Source organism: Platichthys flesus, chromosome 13 (assembly GCF_949316205.1).
Source record: "Platichthys flesus chromosome 13, fPlaFle2.1, whole genome shotgun sequence".
Taxonomy (NCBI): Eukaryota; Metazoa; Chordata; class Actinopteri; order Pleuronectiformes; family Pleuronectidae; genus Platichthys; species Platichthys flesus.
In genome coordinates this window covers 20,838,863-20,864,443 of record NC_084957.1, presented here as the reverse complement: position 1 = coordinate 20,864,443, position 25,581 = coordinate 20,838,863, and the positions used below count along the sequence as shown (strand labels likewise).

The following is a 25,581-nucleotide window of genomic DNA, read 5'->3' as shown; positions in this document are numbered from 1 at the left end:
TTAAACTAAGAAAATATTTACTTAATGTAAATATAAAGAACGAATTATTTTCAGGGTTTTATGCAGCTAGGAATATCTATATTTAAATATATATCATTGCACCACATATATGTTTTTGTACTTTCTTGGTTGCCGTAGTATTTAAGCGTGTGACTCCAGAGGGGCGGTGCTACAGGTTTGATAGAACCTTTTCTTTTTCTATTTCTGCAAAGTTAGTGATCAGAGGTCCGAACTGAACCCATAATACCTGAGAAATGAGCCAGTCCGACATGAAGAGTATCGCCGTCATCGGCAGGTGAGTCAAGAGCATTTTATCTACGGTCTATGGTCAGGACACTTTGTTTTTTTCGTTCATGCTAATATTTACTCCCATATATTATGCTAGTTGTGGATAGTTTTCGACTTGCTGTCATCACTGCTTTTGCAAAGTGATGTAACGTGTGATTTTGCACGTAATTGAAGTTCAGTGAATGCATTGTGCAGTTTCATGCTCTACTATTCTGTGTGTGTGCTTGGATCTCAAGCCAGCTGTGCCCAATATGTGTAAACTCTCACTCATTTGTAATTATACGCCTGGCAAACCACAAAGCACTTTATGGAGTTGCCTCGATAATTGAAGTTTATATGTAGGTCTTCAGTTTAACCTGCTATCTTTTCCCTGTTCATTATTTCTGAGGCTAAACTCTGGAGTCCTCTGAATTGACCTCCCATTACCCTGAAAAGCAAATACAAAACATCTCGGACAGAGGTTTGCTCCTCATTTAGTTAAATTAACATATATCATTCTCATGTGTAAACAACATGACGAGGCAGTAACAAGAAGGATTCTGGGATCAGCATGTTTGTGCAGTGAGGGGGGGAGTATAACGTACAAAGGGCAGACAGCCATTCCAAATTCACCCACAGTAATGAGCCCAGACAAGATGCAAGGCATTTACTGTGCATTTGACCTCACACCTGCCTTGAAGGGCTGGGAAATGGTTGCCCAGACTGTCTATGGGATTTCTGTGTCATTAGGTCTCTGTGTCACAGTTTTCAGTGAAAAGTTAATGTCCTCAATTTCTGTGTGTGATTGTGTGTCTCTGTTCAGTGGGCTGATTGGTCGCTCCTGGGCTATGGTGTTTGCCAGCGGAGGCTACAGTGTGAAGATCTATGACAACCAGCCAGGACAGGCTGTTAACGCCATCGCAGAGATCAGGTCGGCCGCGGTGCACAACAGTGCACTCTTTGTTTAGCATAATATAAAAAACAGTAATGTAGTTTTAATTAATGTAATATGCAATTCACTTCTCCAAGGAAGTTTCTTATTTCCTCTTGTTGTCATGGTCCTGTTATAAACCCAAAACACTTGACTTCACAGAAGAAACTAATAATGTAAATGAGTCAATACCCCAATAGGTCAAGCAGTACTTTGTGTTTTTTTATGTATATTGTATAATAAGGGGGGTACAAATCATTACAGATACATTAACAAGATAGGCCGGTCACTGGAGCTTGCATAGTTTTTACATTTAAAATTGAAAGTGGAACAGATATTGCTAAATGTTTCCATGTTCTCACATAACGAGGGAATGACATTTGTAAGGCTTTTAGCCAATGGGGGAATGGGGTGTAAACCCTGATAAGAGACACCAAAGATCCACTTGAATGATTTAAGATTTAACACCTTTACTGTGCTTGATTCAGGTCAGTTCAGCTAAAAACACCTTTTATCTTCAGCCAATGTGTTCATGTATGTAAAAAACCTAGTGTGCTGAGTCACGGCTTCAGTCAGAGCAACAATGACAATAACCTGCAGCCATATGGTTATTTATCTTTAAGACAGGGAGGGTAAGTTCTCTGATTATCTCATTTAAAGGCAACTGAACAGTTAGGATTTGAGGCAGAGAGTTGTGTATATAAGCAAAGCAGGGAGAGAGGAGGAGAGGGTGAGAGTCACTCAGGCAGCATTTACTTCATGACTCTTGAGGGCCCAAATCTATCCTGTTCTTCCCACCGGAACATACAGAGAGGACACATGGCCACTGCATGCTCAGGGGCTTCCTCTTACTATAGGAGCACATGGACAAACACGTGCTCAGGGTTAAACTGTTTTCCAGCAAAGTCAGCGCTGGTTAAACATTACTGTGGAATGACAAAGGAATTTTTGTTGATGCATTACATTGGAAAGTATTTAAAGTAAATAGAAGTTTAAGACACACATTTTAAACCAGGATTTCATAAAATGTACCTTTTTATATATAATATAAATTGCCAATCGGCTTCATCTCTCAGCGCCTTGTAGGTTATGTTGACCTTGTGGACAGTAGAGGGTGTCATTGTACTAGACTGTATCTAATCCAACGTACTGTCTCTATGAAACTGTAGGAAATATAAAGGTTACATTTTTTAAGGTATGTGTTTGACTCATCTGATACAATGTTTGCTATAAAAAGTGGCAGCTGTTACTGATAGAACCAGTTAGTTTTAACAGTAAAACTGCACCTTCAAATATTTCCCCTCAAACACATATTTTTAAAGCTGCATAATTTAGGTAATGACAAAACATCACGATTCATGTTCAGAAAGTGTACGGCTGAGTGTTAGCTGCCTCTTTCCCTCTGTTGAATCAGAAAGCAGCTGCAGGAGCTGGAGGAAGCTCATATGCTCAGAGGAGAGCTGAGTGCTGCACAGCAGCTCGCTCTGCTCAGCAGCTACGATGACCTGGCTCAGGCACTGGAGGGAGCCTTCTTTGTCCAGGTAACACAGCAGACTACTCCCTGCACCAGTACATGTCATTCTGCCTGCTTGTCTTCACATCTTTAAATCCAAGGGAGTTTCACATATTTGACATGTTTCGCTGATGTCGTCAAACTTAGGGACATTGTGTCTCTGCCCACTGTAATGTGACAAAAACATATAAATAATGACATTGTTTTTTTATTCATTCATCGTGCATCATATATATTAAGTCATGCGCAATAAATAAAACTTGGTGTAATTACAATTATCTTAGTGGAGCGCATTTTCCAAATTACACTGATTATCCTCAAGGGGGCGCAACATAATCAGGTCATTCCTGTCATATATTGTCTGACACCACAGAGACTTATTTACGTTTGTGTAACATAGAATTCACAGATGAGTTTCAGTATTTTGTAAAGTGACTTGCTCAGATATGGTTACGATTTCATTAAATGGTTGAGCCCAAACTTAATAATAATTTCTATTGTTTACGTTAAAGTAAAAAAAAATGAAGGACCTATTTCATCTTTTTCCTTTATCTTTATTTGACCGAACTTAACACCAAGTTAAGTGAATTTTTATCAATGTGGACTCTGAGCTGTGGATTTTATTTGCAACATTTAAAGCTTCAATTTATTGGGAATGATTTACTATAAATTTCAGAATGTTATTTATGATACAGAGCAGCTGTTTATCAATAATTGATATGAATTTTAACTGCACCTTCTTAATCAAAATGCATTTTATCAGGCTAGTGTAATAATGTAATAGTGTAATGTAATATATGTCTTCTTTATGGTTAAATATGATCAATATGTTATAGATATGTTGTTCATGTTTATTTACCGAAAAATCCAAAAAAATTCTCAAACTCTGAACAGTAATGAGCCATCTGTTGAACTAACAAAGGTTTGACCTGTCAAAATGTGGAGAGCGGTCTTCAAACAAGTTTCCCTCCTGTTTAAATCGGTGCATGACGCATTAACACCGAATCACTCATCTTGCCTTTGTCCCTTTAAGAGTACAAACACAAAATATACACCCGCGCACTTACTCATCTTAACTTAGTCATGTGTAACGCTGCCAATTGAAAAAAAATAGTGAGTTAATTTTTTAAGCCAGGAAAGTGCATCGGGTGAATCAGACAATGGTGCTCTTCATCTCTAAAGCACAGAGAAGGGTAGGGTCAGAATAAATCAATGTCTTGTACTGAGTTCACACTAACAATGAACAATAGCGGATTTGTCAGACACAGGGAAAAGCAGGTAGATTATTGTTTTTATACTCAAATAATGAGATCAGCATTTCCTGATGGAATGACTCGATGTGATGCAAGTTTCACCCTGTCATTGATCAGCTAGAGAAAGTGCAGACGGTTACAGAACATCACATTGACTCATGTTGTGAGCTTATATTCGCTGCAGAGCAACTGTACCATTAGATAATAGACTTTGTTCACAACACCACACCCATTTTACCTTGAATGATATTGCCAAAGTGAGTTATGCAATAAAAGCTGACTTTAAAAATATAGATATTAGACATACAATTCACTTGATCAAAGGATAGACTGTCTGATTTGTTGTCAGAACAGAGACCTTGCTGTGCTCCAATGAGCTTGGCATCACATCATTATGCATGCTGTCTTCAGGTATGCTGCTTGCTCAGCCAGTTTTTGTGGTAATGGTGAAATGCAATTTGAACCCTCCACTCAGTCACAGCTCAGCCTGAGGTGGATAATAGAAAACTGGAAGTGTTTCTATTTTCTTTTAAAAATGTGAAGAATATGATATTTAACACATGTGACAGAGTGGATTATTAGAAGCCCTTGCAAAGGATCAAGCTTAGAAAGTGTTGCCAGAGCGTGGACTTAATTTTCTGAGATAAAATATTGTCTATTTTCTCTTTGTGAAGGTAACGGGGTAGGTCAATCATTTCACATTGCTATATCAATATAGTATTTTATTTACTGCATATTAAAAAAAAATTGTGGGTTTGTTTTTATCGAAAAGACAGTTTGTCTTTCAAAGACTTCACAGCCCATTTTCAGTCACTTACTGTATCTGAACTTGTGTGTATGTGTGCGCGTGTGGCTGTGTTTTTCAGGAGTGTGTGTTCGAGGAGCTCAAGGTTAAGCAGAGCATCTTCCAAGACATAGAGCGTCTTGTGGGAAAAGAAGTCATCCTGAGCAGCTCCACCTCGTGTCTGGTGCCAAGCAGTGTCTTCTCTACAGTCCACAACAAGAGTCGCTGCCTCGTCTCCCACCCGGTTAGTGCCACTTAGGTCCTGGTACCAGCAGGTCCTGGTACCAGCAGGTCGTGTAAACTGATTCCACACTGTGGAAGCTTGTTTAGTTATTTCCCTAATAATAAATTTACACATACTCTGCCCTTATCATACATGGATAAAATACCTAGTGGAAGCCATTCCATTTGAGGTTTCTTTTCATTTATTACTCCACAAGTGAGATTTCAGGTGATACGGCCCACCATGACATTTTGAGCCTCTGAGCACTAAACACCTGCTAACCTTTCAATAAAACCAGTGAAACGTCTGGAAAATATTTGGAAGACATTGCAATTGTAGATGTAGACATAATATATTGTATTTACCTTGGAACTATTTATTTCATTGCTGGTTGTCATATTTGGATTTACCTTATTAACAGGTTGGATCTATTGTTTTCCAACCGTCAATCTTTCCCACTTTACAGAGACTGGGTTTACATGTGCACCAGTGTCCATGCTATGATCAGGTTTTGGGAGAATCCCGGTTTCCCAGTTCTAGTTTCGCGAACACCTCATCCTGTTTTTTTGCCCATTTTTGCTCTAATTGAACACAGTTCCTGAGAGGTTCAGGAATCACGACACAACTGATGCACTAAGATGAACAGAAAACAGGATTCTGTTATGATCATGTAGATATCTCATGTTCCATGTTAACATAGAATCCCAAATTTATCAAAAACCAAGAAAATACTTGTCTCTGGGAGACTAATACACACTCATTGTTTTTACATTATGATTTATTGCCAAAATAATTTCAGTCCACTACCTTAAATACTTCTTGTCATGTCCAATAGCATATAGAATTTCACTGGAAAGTGTTCATTGCCAAGTTTGAAATAAAGCGTGACTGTCACTGACTCTAATCACCACAATCTGCTTTGTTACATAACTACTAACAAATCTTTATCAGTCTCCCGTTTTTAAATCCTTATATTGCACTTTCACTTTTAATTTGGGGAATTTATTTTTATGGAAAACTAGAAGAAGAAAGTTTCCACTGTATGATGTGTTACTGTCCTGTGATCCCAGGTAAACCCACCCTACTATGTCAAACTGGTGGAGCTGGTACCTCACCCAGAGACGGCAGCAACCGTCATGGACACCACCCATGCTGTGATGACCAAGGTAAAACATCGTACATTACACAATACCTGGGTGTTCATCTCTCATTTTCATCCGCTTATCCGGGGTCGGGTCGCGGGGGGGAGCAGCTCAAGCAGGGGGCCCCAGACTTCCCTTTCCCGGGCCACATTGACCAACTCTGACGGGGGGATCCCGAGGCGTTCCCAGGCCAGTGTTGAGATATAATCTCTCCACCTAGTCCTGGGTCTTCCCCGAGGTCTCCTCCCCACTGGACGTGCCTGAAACACCTCCCAAGGAAGGCGCCCAGTAGGCATCCTTACCAGATGCCCGAACCACCTCAGCTGACTCCTTTCTAAGTAAAGGAGCAGCGGCTCTAATCCGAGTTCCTCACGGATGGCTGAGCTTCTCACCCTATCCCTAAGGGAGACGGCAGCCACCCTTCTGAGAAAACTCATCTCGGCCGCTTGTACCCGCGATCTCGTCCTTTCGGTCATCACCCAGCCCTCATGACCATAGGTGAGGATAGGAACGAAGATCGACTGGTAGATCGAGAGCTTTGCCTTGCGGCTCAGCTCTCTTTTCGTTACAACGGTGCGGTAAAGCGAACACCTGGGTGTTGTGTAAGTAAAAAAAAATTCTCCTTAGGGCAACTGTATTAAAACACACACAAAAATAATGCCAGCACAAAGTTCACTGAACGATTATTTAATCCAGGAAGATCTCAATTCATGTATTTCAACTTGCTAAAATGACAGGAAACCATTGTCTTCCAGGAGAGAAGCGGGTCTGGTCATATCCCCCGATGCACTTATCGCATCATTGGCTATATGATGGTGTAACTCTTCAGTTGGTTCTCAGAAACTTTGTTTGTGAATTGTATTTTCATAAACAGACAGTGAACGTACCATGAGCACCCAGTAAGATCCAACAGCGTTTTCACGGGGCCTTAAAAAATCTTAAATACATTTAGGTAGGTCTTAACATTCATTAAACACCACTTCCTCCAATTCAGGGACTCCGATATTCCTTTGTATCTGTCATACAAGACATAAATCTTGAATTATTTTCAGTATGGTCTTAAAAATGCAAAAAACCTGGCTAAGAAGAAGAAATATCCACTTTAAACAAGCACTTTATCAGGAATATGTACACAGCTTTGTACTTAAGTCTTTCCTTCCGAAAAATGACAACAATAACTGGGCTTGTGGATTTCAGCAGAGGCGGCAGATTTTGGGGTCAGAATCTGCCGCCTCTGCTCAGCCTGCTTTGAGTAAATGGTCCAGGCTGGTGTTGATGGTGTAAGGATGTGTCAAATGCTCACTTGGACCTTTAATACCAATCAATTCTGATATGAGCATCACTTTCCAATTTGAGTTTCAATGCAGATCACGTGTATCCCTTTAAGGCCACTGACTCTGGCACCTTCCAGCACGATAATGCTCCATGTCCCAAGTGACTTCATGAGCACCACAATGAGTTCAGAGCACTTAACTGACCTCCAGTCACTAGATCAGAGATGAGCACCTGTGGGATGTGGTAGAGCAGGTCATTTGCAGCAGCTACCTATAAAACTGCAGCTGTGATGTGAGCTGTCCTTCCAACACAAACAAGAACCTCATAGGAAAGTTTCCAGTATGTTGTGGAATCTATAGAAGCCAAGAGAGGCCCTACCCGTGCTAAGTAAACAGTTCAGTGAGTGTATGTACCAATTACAAAATACCACTTTTAGCTGTTCTAATTAATGAATAACAACCTTGAGTGTTGATTGATAAGCATTTAAAAAAATATATAAATTACTTGACTACACACTTTTTATGTACAGCATGAGAAATGCAGAAAATCATGCTCTGTCTAATATTTTATTGCCACTGTAATAACACTGTATTTATTTAACCTTTGAAAAAGCTTTTTACTGTATGTACATAACATCAGATAAAATAGGAACTGGCCTTGTGTGGTCATGTTAGCCGGCTGCTAAACAAACACATTTTTCTTAGTGTTAACTGATACTGTTTTTTTTACTGTTTTCATTCATACTCTGTCCTTTTTTCCTGATAGCATTCGTCTTTCAAAATAAAAGCACAAGCCTTTTAAATAAACTTATGGGACAATTTATAACAGCTGTCCAATGAATAAATATAAAACCAACAGAATATTCAGGTAAAATTTAAATGTAGGCAAACATTTTAAGATGATGCACAGCATAAGCAATGATTTAAATAATGTAATGACTTTTTCTCAAACAAGCTGTTGCAATTCCTGGTGTGACTGATTTATCTCGATCCAGGTCGGCCAAGTACCTGTTTGCCTGAGGAGGGAGATCGATGGCTTCGCCCTCAACAGAGTCCAGGCGGCCATCATCGCAGAGTCATGGAGGCTGGTCCAGGTCAGTGTCTCAATGGCAACTCAGGCCCTTTTTATTCCACTTTTTTCCTTTTGGACATTTAGCTCAAGCAAAATAACACAGTCCTGCTACAGGACCCTCAGCTTGAGTAATAGCTGAGAGCCACTTGTAGCCCTGGCCAAAGCTAAAGTTACATTAGAACATTTTAGATGGCATTAACTGGAATATAACACATTTTATAAACAGATTTTTTAACCCACATTCTCTCAATTTGTGCGATTTGGAGGCTGAATGCTAACTTCAATGTGGATCATCCACCAATTCCTCAGAACACTTTGAATGTTTTGATAATTGCTGTGCGTTATAACTACACGGTAAGAAATAAGACTCCAACCAAAACAAAAGATTTAGGTGTGTCATTACTTTCTTGTCGGGTCTCGATGATTAAATGAACCACATGTGGTTTACTTTATGCTTTCTTGCGGCAACAGCCAGTGGCCGGAGGCTGGAGGTTTTCGGGTTGTCCGTACGTACGTTTGTCCGTCCGTCCTATTCCCTTGAACATGATACCTCAAGAATGCCTTGAAAGGATTTTTTCAAATTTTTACAATTATTCATTGGACTCGAAATGAAGTGATTGTTTTGCTGCCTAAAGGTCACAGTCACAATGACCTCATGTTACCATGTTTCAGTTCTTAAGGGAAAAGGTTACAGTGACCTTTTATGTGGGGGAAAAAGTATCTAGATACTGCACTGGTTGAGGAGGCAGACAACCGCAGTGCTGTAATTCTAGTTATCTCTGAACAAGAGCTGCACAGTCTCAGTGAGTCTCAGAGAGGCTTTGTGCCACTGATGGTTTTGTAAAAGAGGCAGAAGAGAGGAAAGCTCTTGTCCGCTCACCTCTGCCAAAGTCTCTGTGGTCTCCTTCCAAAATGGAACAGAATGAGAGTATATGAGCTTTAGCCTCTGATGACAAGAACCATTATAACATCATTCAGAGGAAGAATGGTCAGAATGATAATGACCATTTTTATCCTGACCTGAACTCAAATAAGGACTCGTTTCATTGTGATTCAGGGATTAAACTCTATAAACATCAGTATTATCTCAATTTACCTTCATTGTTAAGAGGTGACAAAGAACCTCCCTCTTGTTCATCCTGACCTTCACTGACTGTATGTAAAGTGTCAGAAGATTTTACTGTTGAAATTCTGAGGAAATTAAAGGGAAAGTCATGCCACATTTCATTATGGCAATCATAATCTGCTCTTATTAAAATAGAAAATAAATCCTTAAATAATAAAACTCAAACTTTGATGGTAAATATTGTTATAATTACTTATTGTCTGTTTTTTCAATTATCTTGCCTCTCTCTTTCTTTTTTGCTCCCTTTCAAATGGTCTGAAAATCTGTAGAGCAAATGTTCAAGGTCAAATAGACAAAATCACTGTAGAATATCAAAGTTGTATTGCCATGACCAGGAAAATAACTGATTTCGCTGCAAATACACAAATTATTTCGCAAAAAAACGTGCAAACCTAGACTGGCCTTCAGAGAGCTCATACCTCCGCTAAGGCCCAACTGTCCCCTTATGAAACCACAGTTAAATTCACTAGTTCCAGATTTATTATTTGGATCTGCACCAAACTTGAATTGGTTCTTTTCTGAGCCAGACCACATCCTTCCACCAAGTTTTGTGGTCACCAGTCCAGTATTTTGTGCATAATCCTGCTAAATAACAGACAAACGCAGACAGGACCTTCTTGGCTGAGGTTCCTTAATTCTCAAAACAACCTACATTTCAACTGCATTCTTAAACGAACCTAGAATTCATTACATTACCAGGACTACATAAAAATCGTACCCCTTACAATATGTTAGATTAGAAGAACCTAATCTCTCGCTCCACAGGAACTCAGATCAGTGTCTCTGTCTCTGTCTTTCTGTCTCTCTCTTTCTGTCTCTCTCTCTCCACCTCTTTATTCCATCCCTTTTCTCTGTCTGAGACCTGTAACAAAGAGCGGCCCTTTCCCGGCTCAGGTAGCACTTTGTGTCCTTGTCAGTGTCGTTACTTTACTTCTCAGCTACAACCTGTGTAACTGTACCAGATGAACAACGACAAAGTGACCCCCTCATACACGTAGATATAAAGCTAGACTCAAGGTAAGATAACAGTAGAAGCAACAAAGCTACTTCACATTTTAAAAACCACACAAAACAAATGGTTGCTGACCTGGAGGGGTGGCACAAACCAACTGTTTGGGTGTGAAGCCACTTAGTTGGTGTGGCAACAGAAGGTTGGTCCATTGAACTCATCGAAGTACTTATTTGTCTTTAGTCGTTTGTCTTGCAGTCATTTGCTGCTCCAACAAGAGAAGGATGTATAAAGTACACCATCAGTAGGATTTATCTATGTCAAATATTTTCAAACACTTGGAAACACGTTATGATTCTCTACAATGCAGAAGTGCGTGACTGTCGCTCATCAGACTATCCCTCATTTCTTTCCATTATTGAAACGGATTAACCCGTGAATAATTGAGTCACCAGTGATGAGGTGTGTACTGACTTAATTTACTTGTTGTATATTTCAAATACTTGTTAACCAGTACTACACCTTGATGCTTTCTGTGTTTCGTGAAATGTAAAAAATGTTATTGAAGACTGAGTTGTTAACAGTTATTACCCTCAGTTTCAAACTGTGATAAAACCAGAGTTAATTGATGAACTGTTTGGAGCATTAAAGCTACAGTATGTAACTATTACTGAGCAACAGTGCTCTCTGCAGACACACGTGGAAATCAAACTGAAACTGAACTGAAACATAGCTGAACAGTGGATATTACCCATGATCCCCGGCTTCCTGAACAAGAAGATGCATTTATAACAAATCCACCAAACTCTGTTTAGAATTCTTCTTATTTTAAAAGTTTCCTGCTGAATATTGGATATAAACTCTGGTTTTTAATGATTTCTGAGTCTTTTTAACTCTTCAACTTGCTGGACCTGGTTCTGACAGTTGAAGCGGTGACTCTCAGTCAGCTCCACACTTCTCACAGGAGATCGTACTCACTCAGAGAAGTTACTTAGAACAGACGTTTAGATTGAGGAGTTGGAATGAGAGGAAACATTCTCCATATTCACACTCCGGCTGTGGGGCAGCTGTGGTTGAGGGGTAGAGTGGTCGTCCTCCAAGCTGAAGGTCGGCAGTTCGATGCCCAGTCAGACCCATCTGCATGCCGAAGTGTCCTTGGGCAAGATGCTGAACCCTGAATTGCCCCCCATAGAACAACAAAGTGCAGCTAATAGATGCACTGTGTGAATGGGTGAATGTAAACCTGTACTGTAAAGCACTTTGAGTGGTCATCAAGACTAGAAAAGTGCTATATAAATACAAAACTATGAGACCAATTGTGACCAAATGAATATGGGCTACATACTAATAGAATTTGATTGATCGATAAGATAAATAAAAATGGCTTTAAAACCTAGCGTTGAGGATATTGATTATGGGTGACGTGTGAATTTGAAAATATCAAACATCATTTACTTTCTTATTTGTATTTATCCTTGATGTATTTATGTTGAACAACTTTCTTATAGATTTAGATTTTCCTCCTTGACATATCAGTCTATTCTTAATAATCAAACTAAAACTATCCATGTGATCTATCAGATTGCCTTCTGTCCTTAATCCCATGATACTGTCTGCAGTAGAATCAGATGATGGAAGCAGCACAACCATGGTATGAAAAGTGACCGGTTTTCTGAGGCGATCTAACACATTGACATGTATAGAACTAAGGAGGCTGATTCTAGTGCTTTTTTTTTTAGTGTTCACTAGACTAGAGGAATGTCCACAAACTGTCAGGAACAGGCCGTTTCACTGGATTAGCTCTGTTACAGTATCCTCAGCCTAACTTAAGCATCTTTAAGATTTCTCCAAGTGCATTTAATGCTCAGTCATCTTTCTGTGAAAATCAAATGAACTGAAGGACTTGAAAGTGACACACAAGCCCTAATGGGTTTGTGCAGTAGCCTGTGGAACTCAAGTCTCTGTGAAATTCATATATTCACAGACGTGCAGCAAATTACGCATGAACTCACACAGCTGAGGATTGGACCCCAACCAGCAGTTACTGTCTTTCTTGGTCCGTGTCACAGTTCATTTATAGATCATAAGAATACGTGAAAAGATATTATAAAGTACAGGATAATAATCATTGCAATAAATCATATTGTTGATTTACTTCATTAGCTTCGAATATGTTGAGAGAAGTGTTGATTAAATGGTCTTTTTTTTTTTTCTCAATGGACATCTATTTCACTTAATCACTTTTATTCAAACCGAAATATCTAAAATTCCATTCGATGGATTGGCAGGAAGTTGGATGTTACCATTCATGCTTCTCAGAAGATAAATTGTACATACTCCGGTGAGTTTATGGTCTTCCCTCCAGCTCCACCATGACATACATGGATTGGAGTTGAACATCTCGATAGCGTTCTTCGGGCAATGCGAGGAGAGGAGATGTTTAAAAGTTATTTTATTTAGTCCGGTGCATTTTTCAAACAGCAGATTTTTCTTTCTTGGTCAACTATTCTAGGTTCCAAATCCATTTTATTTTTTCCTATTTGTTACAACCCAGTGAAAACCGTGTGTGAGCATGTAATCCTAAAAGTATTACTAAAGAATTTTCTTTTTTTTTCATTGAATTGAAACAGAAATTTATTTAACTTTTTTAGTTGTTATATATTTGGCCCTCACATATAATTAGCATCAGTCATATGAGCAGAAACCATGGGATGACTTGCTGTAAGAGACTTGGGCTTCCCACAATTTGGACTCTCTGTTTGTTTTGTAATTCTTTCTCTCTCCTGAAACGACTCTGGATTCTTTGTCTCAAGAAGAACGTCTCAGAGCATTGATGAGTCAAGTGGGCCTTCAGTCAGGTGAAAGCACTTTTTGGTTCAGTCAACAGTGAAACAAACATGTTTCAGCTTCTGAGAATTAAAGTGCACTGCAAGAAAATGAGGCAGAGGTTAGCGTGTTCCTCTCCCTCCTGACTGTATCCCTGCATCTCCCATGAGATATTTATGTCTTCACACAGGCCTGTGGAAGCAAAGACTCATATTGACATGACATTCCATAGAGCATGGTGCACTCATGTGTGAGCTCTGTTGAGCGTGAACACTGGGGACATCCTTGGACTGTTAATAGTGAAATAGAAACAAAAATGAGAGGCTGTTACACATCCATCAAAATAAATACGACCACAAAGAATAGAGGCAACAATAAAATTGCAGGATAACAAGTTACACAAAGATTTATATATAATGAGAAATGACATATAACTTGTCTCTTTCAAAAGAATAGACAGTGGAATAAACTGTTCATTATTCCTTTTTTTTAACTAAGGGTTCATTGTTGACGTTATATATGTCTGATCTATTTAGCATGACAATTCAAATCCAGCATCCACTGTAGCTTCATTCAAGTCAAGCAACACAAATAAGATAGAACTTATTAAGGAAAGTCTTTTGCCAGATATTGCTCCAAAGTGACAATAACAAAGACTAAAAACAATACAGTACAAAAATATGAAGTGTATAAAATGCAAGACGAGAAGTGCCTAAATGAAGAGCAAAACTATTGACACAAGTTATATAAATGTTATAGAATAAACTATGATCTAAAGTAATAAATAACTAATATTGCACATGTTATTCATATAATTTTAATGAATGTAATATTGCACAATATAATAGTTTACATGTGAAGAAGTCTACTGGAGGTGATGTCTTACATGAAATATAATAAAAATAATATTGCAAAAAATTAGGTGTGTAAATAATACATGATATTGAGCAGTAATATTGTACATTTTAAAAGGTAATACTTGCAGTATAGAAAATTACTTTTAACTTCTATCATATTCATTTTCTTGCTTTGATAAATTAAAAAACTGAACAAAAAATTTGAAACTAAAGCATATTATTATAATGACAGTCTCAAACACTTTAAGTGTTTACAGATTTAGACCTGTAGCAAAACAGCAAAATGAATGACATTAAGTCTTGTTACATTTAGGAATTTAATAAAAATGTTCCTCCTGTCCAAACTGGTGCCTTAACATTCCTACTGCATATGACATTTAAACCAGGACGATGCAGCTCTTGCTGAGCAGCAGCTACCTGCCGAAGAGGTTGCGGGTGGTTTGTGACATTGTTTCTTACCGTAGGAGATGGTTCAACCCACCCAACCCATGAATTTCCCTGTGTGTGTGAGAATAACTAACCGGTTTGTATATGAGAAATTTTTCACTAATTTCTTTATAAATGTAATCATGTAAACTTTCAGAGAAATCTAACAATAGGAGGCAGTTTCAATTTAGAAATCACTGGTACGTGATGAATTAGGTTAACAAATCTTCTGCTGTTAACACCATTTCAAAAACAAAGGAACCTGTCATACAGGAACGATCGGTCTATGAGTGCCTCTCGTCACAGTTGATCAGCAGGTAAATCTTGAACGCGAGTCAGTCACAGCTGTCATAACTCACTGTGGGGGCCTGGCTCTAATTAAGTCACGGTGACTGTCTAAGTCGAGTGGAATGTGTTTGAGGAGGAACGATTATTCATAACACACAGGGAATCCTATGTTGGTCCCCACCGGAGATGGAGATGAACTGTGAATCTTCATGGCTGCTTCGCCAAGAACAGAGAACCTCGATAAACCAGCTGACCTGAGCCGTAACCCGCTGTCGCACCATGCGCCTAAAACAAAGTGATTTACAGTGTAGATGTTACTTCTCAGAACACGCTGGACTCAATTTATATTGCAGTACAAACAAAGTCTGATGTGATGGGAAGAGGCGACACACCAATGCATGAAGTATTCACAATTACTGACATATCACCAGATACCTAAATAACTGCTCTTTTGTTAGTTTACAACTTTATACTGTTCTACTTTTATCATATTACTATTATCATTTGATCTTTTGTACTGCCTGTATTCACTTTGTCATCTATGTCTGTCTCATTTAAAAAATATATATAATGTATATTTTTATAATATAATGTAATTTAATATAATACAAACATTATTTTGAAATTGTTCATTCTTCATACTTCAGCAAAATGTTGAATATGTTGGTATTTCTACTCTGTGGTACGTTACTTACACAGTTAGTCAAACAAAATGAGCAAATCTACCACCACTGATTGTAAATCAATTTCAGATTTTTTATGCAATTTTTTACACTGAACTAATGCAGAGAATCTACTCTGGATCTTTCTTAAGATCCAGAAATTCTTCAGAGAACCCCTGATTGTTTTCATCCTAGATACTTTTAGCAACTGGTCTGTCTAGCAACTTCATTCTTTTAAATATTATGGTTGGTCACAGAGGATAATTATGGAGATCCTGCTCTGTAAATTATAGAATCAGATGATAATAAATGCTGGCATCCTAACGACGTGGATCGTTAGGATCACTGCTCTGGAAAACATCAATGTCTAGTTCAGCGTTACATTCCCACCGGGAACACTTAACATGTGATCACCCACCTGACCAGAAGCTTTCCCCAGTCCCTATTGATTCACACTCAAACCTTGATGGTCCTGCCAATGTGAGTTTTAAAACCTGATCTCAAGTACATGTTACTCTTTAGAAAAAACTGTTTGGTGACATCACCATAGCATTACTTTTCAATGTGGATTAAATTTCCCCCAGCTTTACCTTTGTGTTATCTCAGAAGGGCTGTAAAGATATCAAAAAACTTTCCTCATGCGTGACACACCTGAGGAATGACTATCATTTGAATCATTATTGATAATGAGGTGCAACAATAGAAAGAATACTGTTTATTTAATGGTTTTGCAGCAATTAGAGGAGTATTTATTAACTTTAATTTACCAATTTGCAATGTTGATGAACAGCAAGTTGTTTTGGCAGTGCTGACTTTTTATCTTCAGGCATTTCGTTATTAACATCAACAATGTTTTTCAATGTATGTGCTGTTATGATTGTATCTCAGCTTCTATAAAGGAATGTTGAAGAGTTTAAAACTACATCTTTGGCACTAATAAAGCTCTTTACCGCTTTGTGTATAAAGCCTTTGCGAGATGTGCACCCTTTTAAGAGGGCTAATTCAGTTATGAGTGACTCAGCAGTTTTCCCTGACACTCAAACATCAGTAACTAGAATGGCATTCAGTAGAGCGCGTACCTCGGCAAAGGACCAGATTTTAAACATTCATAGATATCAGACCCCTTAATGTGCCTGATTAGTTTTTTTCATCAAGATCCATGAATTATCCTTTAGGAAATTGTGCAAAATCCTTGACCCGACCCCTGATCCAAATCTACACATCTAGGCTTTTTGGTAATACGATTTTGGGTTATATTGCTAACTAACTAACATAAAAACGAACAAACAAACAGACTGGGGTGAAAAGATCTCTGGCATAGGTAGTGACCTGAGGTTTAGCTGTGATCATCGAGGCCTGTGGTGTCATACCATACATAACCGGGACCCTAACTCACCCGTCCAACAATACACTCACTGAATTGACCCTTGAGTCGGGGCCAGTGTTGGAAAGCAGAGTGGCTGAGAAAGCAGCTTGCTGGCCCCAGTGATTACAGCGGAGAAAAGACCCCACCCACCGTCCCGCTTGGCTCAGATAACAGGCCCGTTGTTGGACGTGGGACCCAAACAAAGACGACCCTGTCCCTCTCCTCTTTGCTAACCCTACTCTCTGTATCTGTATCAGGGCTTTGATTTCCTGCGTGGTCAAGCCAACAGGCATCTCTAACCCAAAGATACTTGAACCACTCCCTCTGTCTCCACTTCCATCCATCTCTCTATCCTCAGCCCCTCTCCTCCCTGCACTGCCCACATAATCCTGAGGACACAGAATTGGCTGATTGGGGAAACATTATATGTTGTGAGTAGTCCAATGTGATCAAAGGGAATTTAGTTGGTTAAAAATCCCAGTGGGTTAAAAGCCTGGACTCTGTTGATCTGCCAGTGAAAATATGGTCTTACAGCCTCAGACTAAATACATATTAGCTACAAATAAAGCTTAATTATTTTTTGTTTGCATGCCTCATTGTCGGCAAGAGTCGGTGGCCAGAGGCAATATGTTTGTGGGGTGTATGTCCATACAGTAGACCAACCCGCAAATCCATTGTTCTGAACTTGATATCTCAAGAATGATTGGAGGGAATTTTGTCAAATTTGGTATAAACATTTAATTGGACTCAAGAATAAACTAATACGGATTTGGTTTTAAAAGGTGAAGGTAAAGGTCACTGTCACCTCAAGGAAATTTCTTCCAATTTTGTGCAAATGTTCCTTTGAACTCAAAAATGAACTGATTAGAATTTGGCGGTCAGAAGTCTAAGGTCAAGTTCACTGTGACCTTACAAAAGATGTTTTTGTTCTTGTGAACACAACATCTCAGAAACATCAAGTGAGAAAGTCTTCATGCTTCAAGAACACCCATAGGGAATTTCATTACATCTTGCTCAAACAGTCAGGTGGACTAAAGGATGACGAGATAATCATGTGGAGGTCAAAGGTCAAGTTGTAGCTTGGACTCAAAGATTAATTTATGCAATTTCAGTGTTCAAGGGTAACATATCATGCCCTCATATGTAGACTGAAAGTGCTCTGGTTCGGGTAGGCATATGAGAACAGGGTAGTAATTCCCAGAGTTGAGCTGTTCAATGAAATGGGCTATAGTGTCTGAACTCTTTTTTCCCTCTTATCCTATCAGGATGGCGTTATCTCAGTCAAGGACATCGACCTGGTGATGTCAGAGGGTTTAGGAATGCGCTACGCCTTCATTGGTCCCATGGAAACGATGCACCTCAATGCACCTGAAGGTAATGCTCCCTCTCTGAACCTTTTCTCTCACAGAAACAGAGGGTCACCACCCAGCGTCACTCCTCAAGCTCCTGATTCCCTCCAATTTTACTTTGTTTGAGTGTTTGGAAAGAAAAAGAGACGACAGGCAACAATAGTGAAGGAACCACGTTCAAAGGCAGAATTCAGAGCTCACCAATTTTATACATTAAGTTCAGTTTCTCCAGATGATACACTTTGGATCTGATCAGTCCAGGTCAACTGAAATATTGTAGTAAAAAAAAAAAAAAAAATGTTTTCAAGGTTTCTTGCATCCTGTAGGACTATAGATGAAACATAGCGTTTATATGGAATAAAAAACTAATTTAAGGTCATTTGGTTGGAATGACATCATCCTGACCTCCCAATTAAGTAAACAAATTATATCCAATAAGTTTAGAGACCTGAACTAAAGCATATTTAGATCAACCAATCATCTGAAATCATATGGTACAAATATAAATACATTAACATAGATGACACATAATATAAATTTCATCAACTATATATCAGACCCCTAAATATGTAAGTTTTTTCCGAACAAGACAATTATATAAAAGGCTTGACAATGTTATGATATTGACTTTTTGTTAAACATGTCAACTGCTTTCTCAGATAAACGAACCACCGCTGCACAATTACAGACTGTCCTCTGTAGTATAACACCAGGTCTCAGCTGTATAGAAACTGTGAGAAAATCACACACGGTGACACAGCTCACATGTCTCAGCACAACATGCATGTACTGTACCATACTGTGACGCCCCTGTGGGTGCCAGAGAGAGGCTGAGGGTGAAACTTCAGGGAGATGCAGAATATCAAAGGGTAGTGTGAAACCCAGAGAGCAGCCAGGACTGTGTACACACACAGAAAAAGGTCGCTGTGGCCGAACAAAGCCGTCTTTTGATGGGTAGCGATGAATGCATTCCCTCACACCAGTAATCCAAAACTCACAAAGCCCACATCGAGGCCTTCAAACCAGACGCCAGCTCTACCTGTAGTGACAGCGCTGAAGCTCTCGACCCGTTCTTTTTTCCACTGCTTAGGAAACAGTAGTATGATCGTGTTCTCTAAAGATTGCTAAGACCCAATCCTGTAGCAACTTCCCGTCCGTGTATCGTTCCAATCAGATACCGGAGCACTCAGGCTCTGTCTGTTTTTCTAGTCTGCCCAAACAACTTGGCTCCTGTAAGCCTTGTACCAGTACAGGAGAGCATTGTGGGCTGATCGTGGTGCTGGTGGCGGACCCTGTGTCGCGTTGGCATTGGGCACGGGCGGTGGACCAGGACCGCAGTGGTGGCTTGTGATGGGTCCTCCTGGTGGGCGGCGGTGGAAGGTGACTGAGGACTGAAGTGGCGTCTGGTCTGGATGGTGGATCGTGGTCTAGATGGTTGCTGAGCATGGACTGTGCTTCATCAATGCTGCTAGAGACTTTGATTATTGATGATGTTCTCCTGCACGTGGCATCTATTGCACTTCTGTCCGTCCTGGGAGAGGGATCCCTCACATGTGGCTCTCTCTGAGGTTTCTACATATTTTTACCCTGTTAAAAAGGGTTTTTTGTAGTTTTTCCTTACTCTTGCTGAGGGTTAAGGACAGAGGATGTCACACCCTGTTAAAGCCCTATGAGATGAATTGTAATTTGTGAATATGGGCTATACAAATAAAATTTGATTTGATTTGATTTGATTTATCCTTTAAAGGAGCAGTCCACTGAAAACCTGGCACGACGCTGAAATGTTTGTGGCTTCGTCCTTCACACGATTGAAAAGGCATTCCAACAGTATGACCCACTTCTTTTCAATTGTATTTGTATAGTAATAGTAAATCCAACATGCATCACTTCAAGGCTCTTCACATAGTAAGGTTGAGAGCCTACAAAATAATAGAGAAACCCCACAGTTCCCCCAACAAGCAAACACTTGGCACCTGTGGAGAAATAATCCCTTTGACAGGAAGAAATCTCTGCCTCAACCAGTTGGGGTCGACAAGCTGTGTTTATATGTAATAACATTTGTCCATTGCATGGATGCTGGGCAACAGAGGAGTGTTGTATGCACATGTTCAAACAGTTAATTTGAAGTTAAACTGGAGTCGAAACATAGGGGGACTTTTCATTTAAAAGCTAGACAGGAGTACCCTGAGAAAACCGACATGAGAAAGACCCTTACCGGTTGAAACCAGAAACTTAATGTTGTGAGGCGTCAGTGCTTACTACTGCCAGCCCCACGTTTTGATACATACAGTATAATTATTATCTATACATTACAATGACAAGATTACTTAACATTGACTATTCTCTCAATTACATTTCTTATTAAATCATATAAATTTAAGTTATTGATTTGTGCAATGGCCAGGAAGTTAAATTAAGAAATGAAATGAGTCAACGGCCAATGGAAAAATAAGTCACTTTCAGTTGTAACCTCTCAAAACTGTAACTTTCCTCTCATTGTCATCCTCAACCACCCTTCAGAAGTCTTTCAATATTCAAGGGTTGCTGTGGTGAGGTCAAAGCATCCATTGCACTACTTTAATTACCAGTCATGTGTGTCACTGGGATTTGTCGTTGTTCCTTGATTCGTGGACGATGATATCTAATAAAATCATTGACAGGAAAAGGAAAATAAAAAAACAGAGACTTGAAGGTGGATGGTATTCATTGCACCGCTGTGTCATATAAACATAGCGTTTCCCACCAGGTTTCATCTAAAAGATTAAGAACTATTGTAATGATCTAAAGACCATTTGCAATATTTCTCAGATGTGACTGTTCGATTGATCAATGTGTACGTGTCACACATTTGATTTTGAAGTGTGAAACTTCATGTGAGTGTGACATAACTATTTGAAACGGTCACCCCCTGACCTGCCGTAATTAAAGAGCCATTGCGAAGAGGTTTCGTTCTCGTCTCTCCGTTGCTTCACTTTGGCTTTTTTTATTACTTCGGAGATCTTCTGCTCACCTTATCAGGGGAATGTCATGATGCTGCCCCTCTTTATGATATGTTCTGTCCAATCATTAGTTATAATGGCTGCCTCATTAGCTGCGACCTGTTATTTTTTACATCTGAATAAGGGGCAACAGACCTACACATTTGGTTGAATTGTGTTCGTATACAGATGCTACATGTAGCATTATATAGATGTTCTTGTAGAGTTCAAGTAGAAAACAACCAGAGTCAGAGAACAGCATTCAGTAGAGCACATTCCGCTGCCCAGGCCCAACAGTCCCCTTTAATCCTGCACCTATCTGTCATGTTTGAATGAAGACGGCTCAAACTATTACATAGAAGATACATATTAATATTGATTCTCTAATTAATCCTCATTATCTTGGCTACACATTAGCTGTAGTAAAATTTTTTTTTTTAGCCTGATTTTTTGTCGTCCAGCATCTGAAAAATCCTACACACTATGAAACCTCGATAGATCTGGGTTTTTTTTAGGATCCATACCAAGTTGAACATATTTTCCTGAGAAATCTTTGAAAGAATGTGAGGAAAATATTCCTAGATTTGCCCATTTGTCCAAATCCACGGCTAAATTGAATGGGTTCTTTCTTGACCCATGTTCCATCGTTTTTGCGTAAATCCTGCTGACAAAGAAACGGACAGAGGTGAAAACATAACCTCCTTGGCAAAGGTAATGAACCAGTCTATTAGGGTAACACATAAATCAGTGCACATTCAAAATACCTGCTGTCTACTTGACGAGTAAATCATTCAAGAATAATTATTGAGAACAATAGAGAATAACTGAAGGGAAAGTTAAAATAAGTTATTTATGAGGCACTTTCACCAAGGACGTCACTCAGCAACATAAATTTAAGTTCTTGAACACATCTTGACATTTTTCTCAATGGGTTTCTGTGGCATCAACACATTTAAGAGACTGATAACGATCCAAGAATAATCAGATGCAGGGACACAGACGAGATTACATGTATGATAAGTGTGTTGAATAGATTTCTGTGAGGGATGTCCGCCGGAAAAATGTTTTGCTGTCTAGTGCTGAATCATGGAGCCATCATCCTCTGTGATTTACTTTTTATCTTATATCTTATATACTGAACTACAAGCTTTGAGATGCAACAAATGCAATCACAGTTACAATAACAACTTCTGCAGATGTATATATACTTTAAATTCAGGGTAAGGCTGCATTTTACATCATAAAGTCGTTTTTTTATAACAGTAATTGTGCAGGTGTTCTGCACACAGTGTTATAGACAGACGTCATATATGTAGGTCACACAGGCTTGCAGAGGACATAATGTGCATACCTTCTAAAATGTTTTTACAGCCCTGGGTGTCATTCGTAAAACCAGTTTGCGTCAGGAGGTGGGTTCAAATCAGGAAACACTCTTCTATCTAAAGAGTTCTAAGAGAAGCTGATCCTCTCTGTACAACATCTGCATGTGTCTCAGCCTTTACCTGCAAAACTTCAAACGGAATCACTCTTGTTTGAATGCCATTAATAATCCTGAAGCGACTTTTTGTTATTTTAAATCAAAGGTTAACAGAGAGAGGCACACACCGCCGCCAAGGCTGATTGGCCACTTCATCGCCATATCACATGTTGAGATCATATCAAACAATTCCTCAGATATTGAAGAAAATTAAAGAAAAAAAAAAAATTGTGATATTTTGCTCTCGTTGTTATCCTGTTTTTCTACATAAAGAGCCAGAAACTCTCTTGCAGGGTTTAATACTGTAGCAGCAGTCACCTTCTGATCAGCTGTCCTCCCACAGGTTTGGAAGACTACATGAAACGCTACGGCGACGGAATAGCGAGGGTCCTGACCTCCTTCGGGCCTGTACCAGACTTCAAGGGCGAGGGAGCCAAGAGAATCAATCATGTGAGTGTGACAGCAATGTTTCCATATGTATGATTTCTCACTACCGAGTGAGTCAGATGAGGCAAACGGGCTGTCTTAAGTTCTGCGTGACTTCCTTAATGTAGGCGTTGTTTGATCACATGCTCTCACAGGCTGTTTAAATGTGAACAATGCAGGGTCATCATGTGAAGAAACAACAAATAGAAAATGTTAATTGATTTAAACGCATTAGGTTCAGTTGTACGGACAACAACAAAACCATTTCCACTACATTAACTTTGATTAGTTGAGGGTTTAAAAGTATTTTCAGGCAGGCAGGCAAGCAGGCAGACCCACACCCAGTTTACTTTTCTATTTTATCTGTATTAAAGCGGAAAGTCTCTTTAAGGCCAGAGCATGTTTCAATATAGAAGTTTGGAAACCCTGCTGAGTCTGCGTTTTTCATTTTTGCAGAAATAGATGTTTGGAAATATTTACATAGCAACTCTCAACTAGTTGCTGACTGGATATTTTCAGTTGTGAGGATACTTCCTCTGATTCTTCAGGATCCAATCACATGACCCCTTTCACGAAGAAAACAATCTGCTTCGGCTATTAGTGGAGAACATAACGTGCATAATCCCTTATGTTGCTGACCCCGTTGTCTTTGCTAACAATCGTTTTATTTTGAAAACGCTGTGTTATGGATGTAGCCTGAGATTCCCAGTCTCTTTTTTAAGCTCACATTCCAAGAGTTAAGAAATAAAAGCAACACAAAAGAGAGTAAGTGAAAAGATACAATACATAAAAAAAACAGAGGGGATTTGTTAACGTTGCAAGAGATTTCCGCAGCAAACTTCAGTCACAACAAAAAAGAAAGTGTAGACTCACCTAGAAGACTTCTCAAACATCTATACGTCCTCCTCTGTCTGTCAAAGAGCAAGCTTTTCTTTATCTCAAATTAAAGTTCAAATGGAACAATCAATCAAGGATTTGTAAAGATCGGGCATCTGTCGTTTTACTGTACTTTTTCTTATTATGCCATTGTTCCTTAATGCTTTATAATTGAGTTTTATGAGTTTTGAAAGGCCCGTATATAGCGAGGGCAATTAGATTTAAGTGCTGTGGTATGTGAAAATTGCAGATGCCAACAATAAACTTCATCATCAGGACGCAACACAAAGTGCGATTCCATTACAGGAACTTTCCCCAGGGGACAGGAACCTGTTGAGGAAATCATTTCCACCCGAAGAACCAGAGCTTATGTCATGTTCTAGTTGGTGGAATGTTCCAGCTCAAAACCGGTGAAAATAAGTCTATTTGTTAAAAAAAATGTATGGCAATGTTGTATTTTTACGCCAGGCAAATAGGTGAGGTTTGTACGTTTCTGTATGTTCGTTTGTTAGTTTATTTATCAGCAGGATAAAGTAAAAAACAAACAGATTTCCACCCAACCTGGTGGAGGGATGGAGCCTCAGAAGAACACCTTCAATTTGGTTTCTGATGCAGATGACGAAATTTATTTTTATTCTCTTTCTTTTAATACTGTTTTCACCAATTTTATTACCAGACGTAAAATAAAAACATATAAAATACAAAATGATTATAAGACCATGAAAAACAACGACTGTTCAGCCTCGGTGGAGGTTTGCGCTCAACTGACCGGAGTGTCTGTTTAGAAACTATGTTCTCATTTATTGTTTTCGTCTGCAGGAGATGTGTGAGCTGATTCCCAGTGACCAGGAGCACCTGTTGGCCAGGAAGGAGAGGAGGGACCAGCTCCTCATGGGTCTGGCGAAGCTGAAGAAGGACCACTCAAATACATCCAGGAACCAAACTCTGGAACATCAATGATCATGACTGTCCATATATTTTTTCAAAATTCGACTTCACTTGATTAAGATTATAAATGTAGGATTTTTGTGAGACTTTACATAAAAATAAAATGTATAAGCTCTTAAATTGCAGCACATTGTTAAACATTGAACAGGAACAGAACTTGTTCCATGATGGTGTAAAAAGGAATCACAGGCACTAATATATTTTATATATGACAATGAGAATTATATCATTGCATTTGTGAAGTGATTCTGAAATTTCAACCTTCATTTTTCAAAGTGATATTTTGCTAAGTTTTCAAATGGAATCAAACGATGTGATTTTATTCACTTGACACAATGTGGTTTTCATTTTCAGTTATCCTTCGAATGAAGGAAAATAAAATTATGATATTCTGCTGAGTTCTGTGTTTGTCTCTGTTCTCACAAGCAGAACAAATCAATGATGTGCTACATTACAGATAAACTCCTGAATCCCAGGAAACAAAGAATGGAAACATGTCAGAAGAGTAACTGAGAGTAACTGATTGTTCGCCGCTCGCTGGGACATTTCTCCTGTTGCAGATTTAATT

The 25,581-nt window shown here is 39.1% G+C and overlaps 1 protein-coding gene across 1 annotated transcript; it reads left to right on the top strand.

The window, feature by feature from the left end:
• The first annotated feature begins 134 nt into the window (after positions 1-134).
• Positions 135-25,411, top strand: cryl1 (crystallin, lambda 1). Its single transcript, XM_062402790.1, has 9 exons — positions 135-295; positions 1,091-1,198; positions 2,613-2,739; positions 4,831-4,992; positions 6,042-6,137; positions 8,383-8,481; positions 18,225-18,333; positions 23,107-23,213; positions 24,885-25,411. The coding sequence occupies exons 1-9, from the start codon at positions 255-257 to the stop codon at positions 25,023-25,025; spliced, it is 990 nt and encodes a 329-aa protein (XP_062258774.1). The 5' UTR covers positions 135-254; the 3' UTR covers positions 25,026-25,411.
• The last annotated feature ends 170 nt before the right edge of the window (positions 25,412-25,581 follow it).

Bases quoted from the DNA above. Each gene is read 5' to 3' on its own strand.
- cryl1 (XM_062402790.1), top strand. From the start codon at position 255: ATGAGCCAGTCCGACATGAAGAGTATCGCCGTCATCGGCAG. The intron at 6,138-8,382 runs GTAAAACATCGT...ATCTCGATCCAG, and splicing joins CCCATGCTGTGATGACCAAG to GTCGGCCAAGTACCTGTTTG. The intron at 23,214-24,884 runs GTGAGTGTGACA...TTTCGTCTGCAG, and splicing joins GAGCCAAGAGAATCAATCAT to GAGATGTGTGAGCTGATTCC.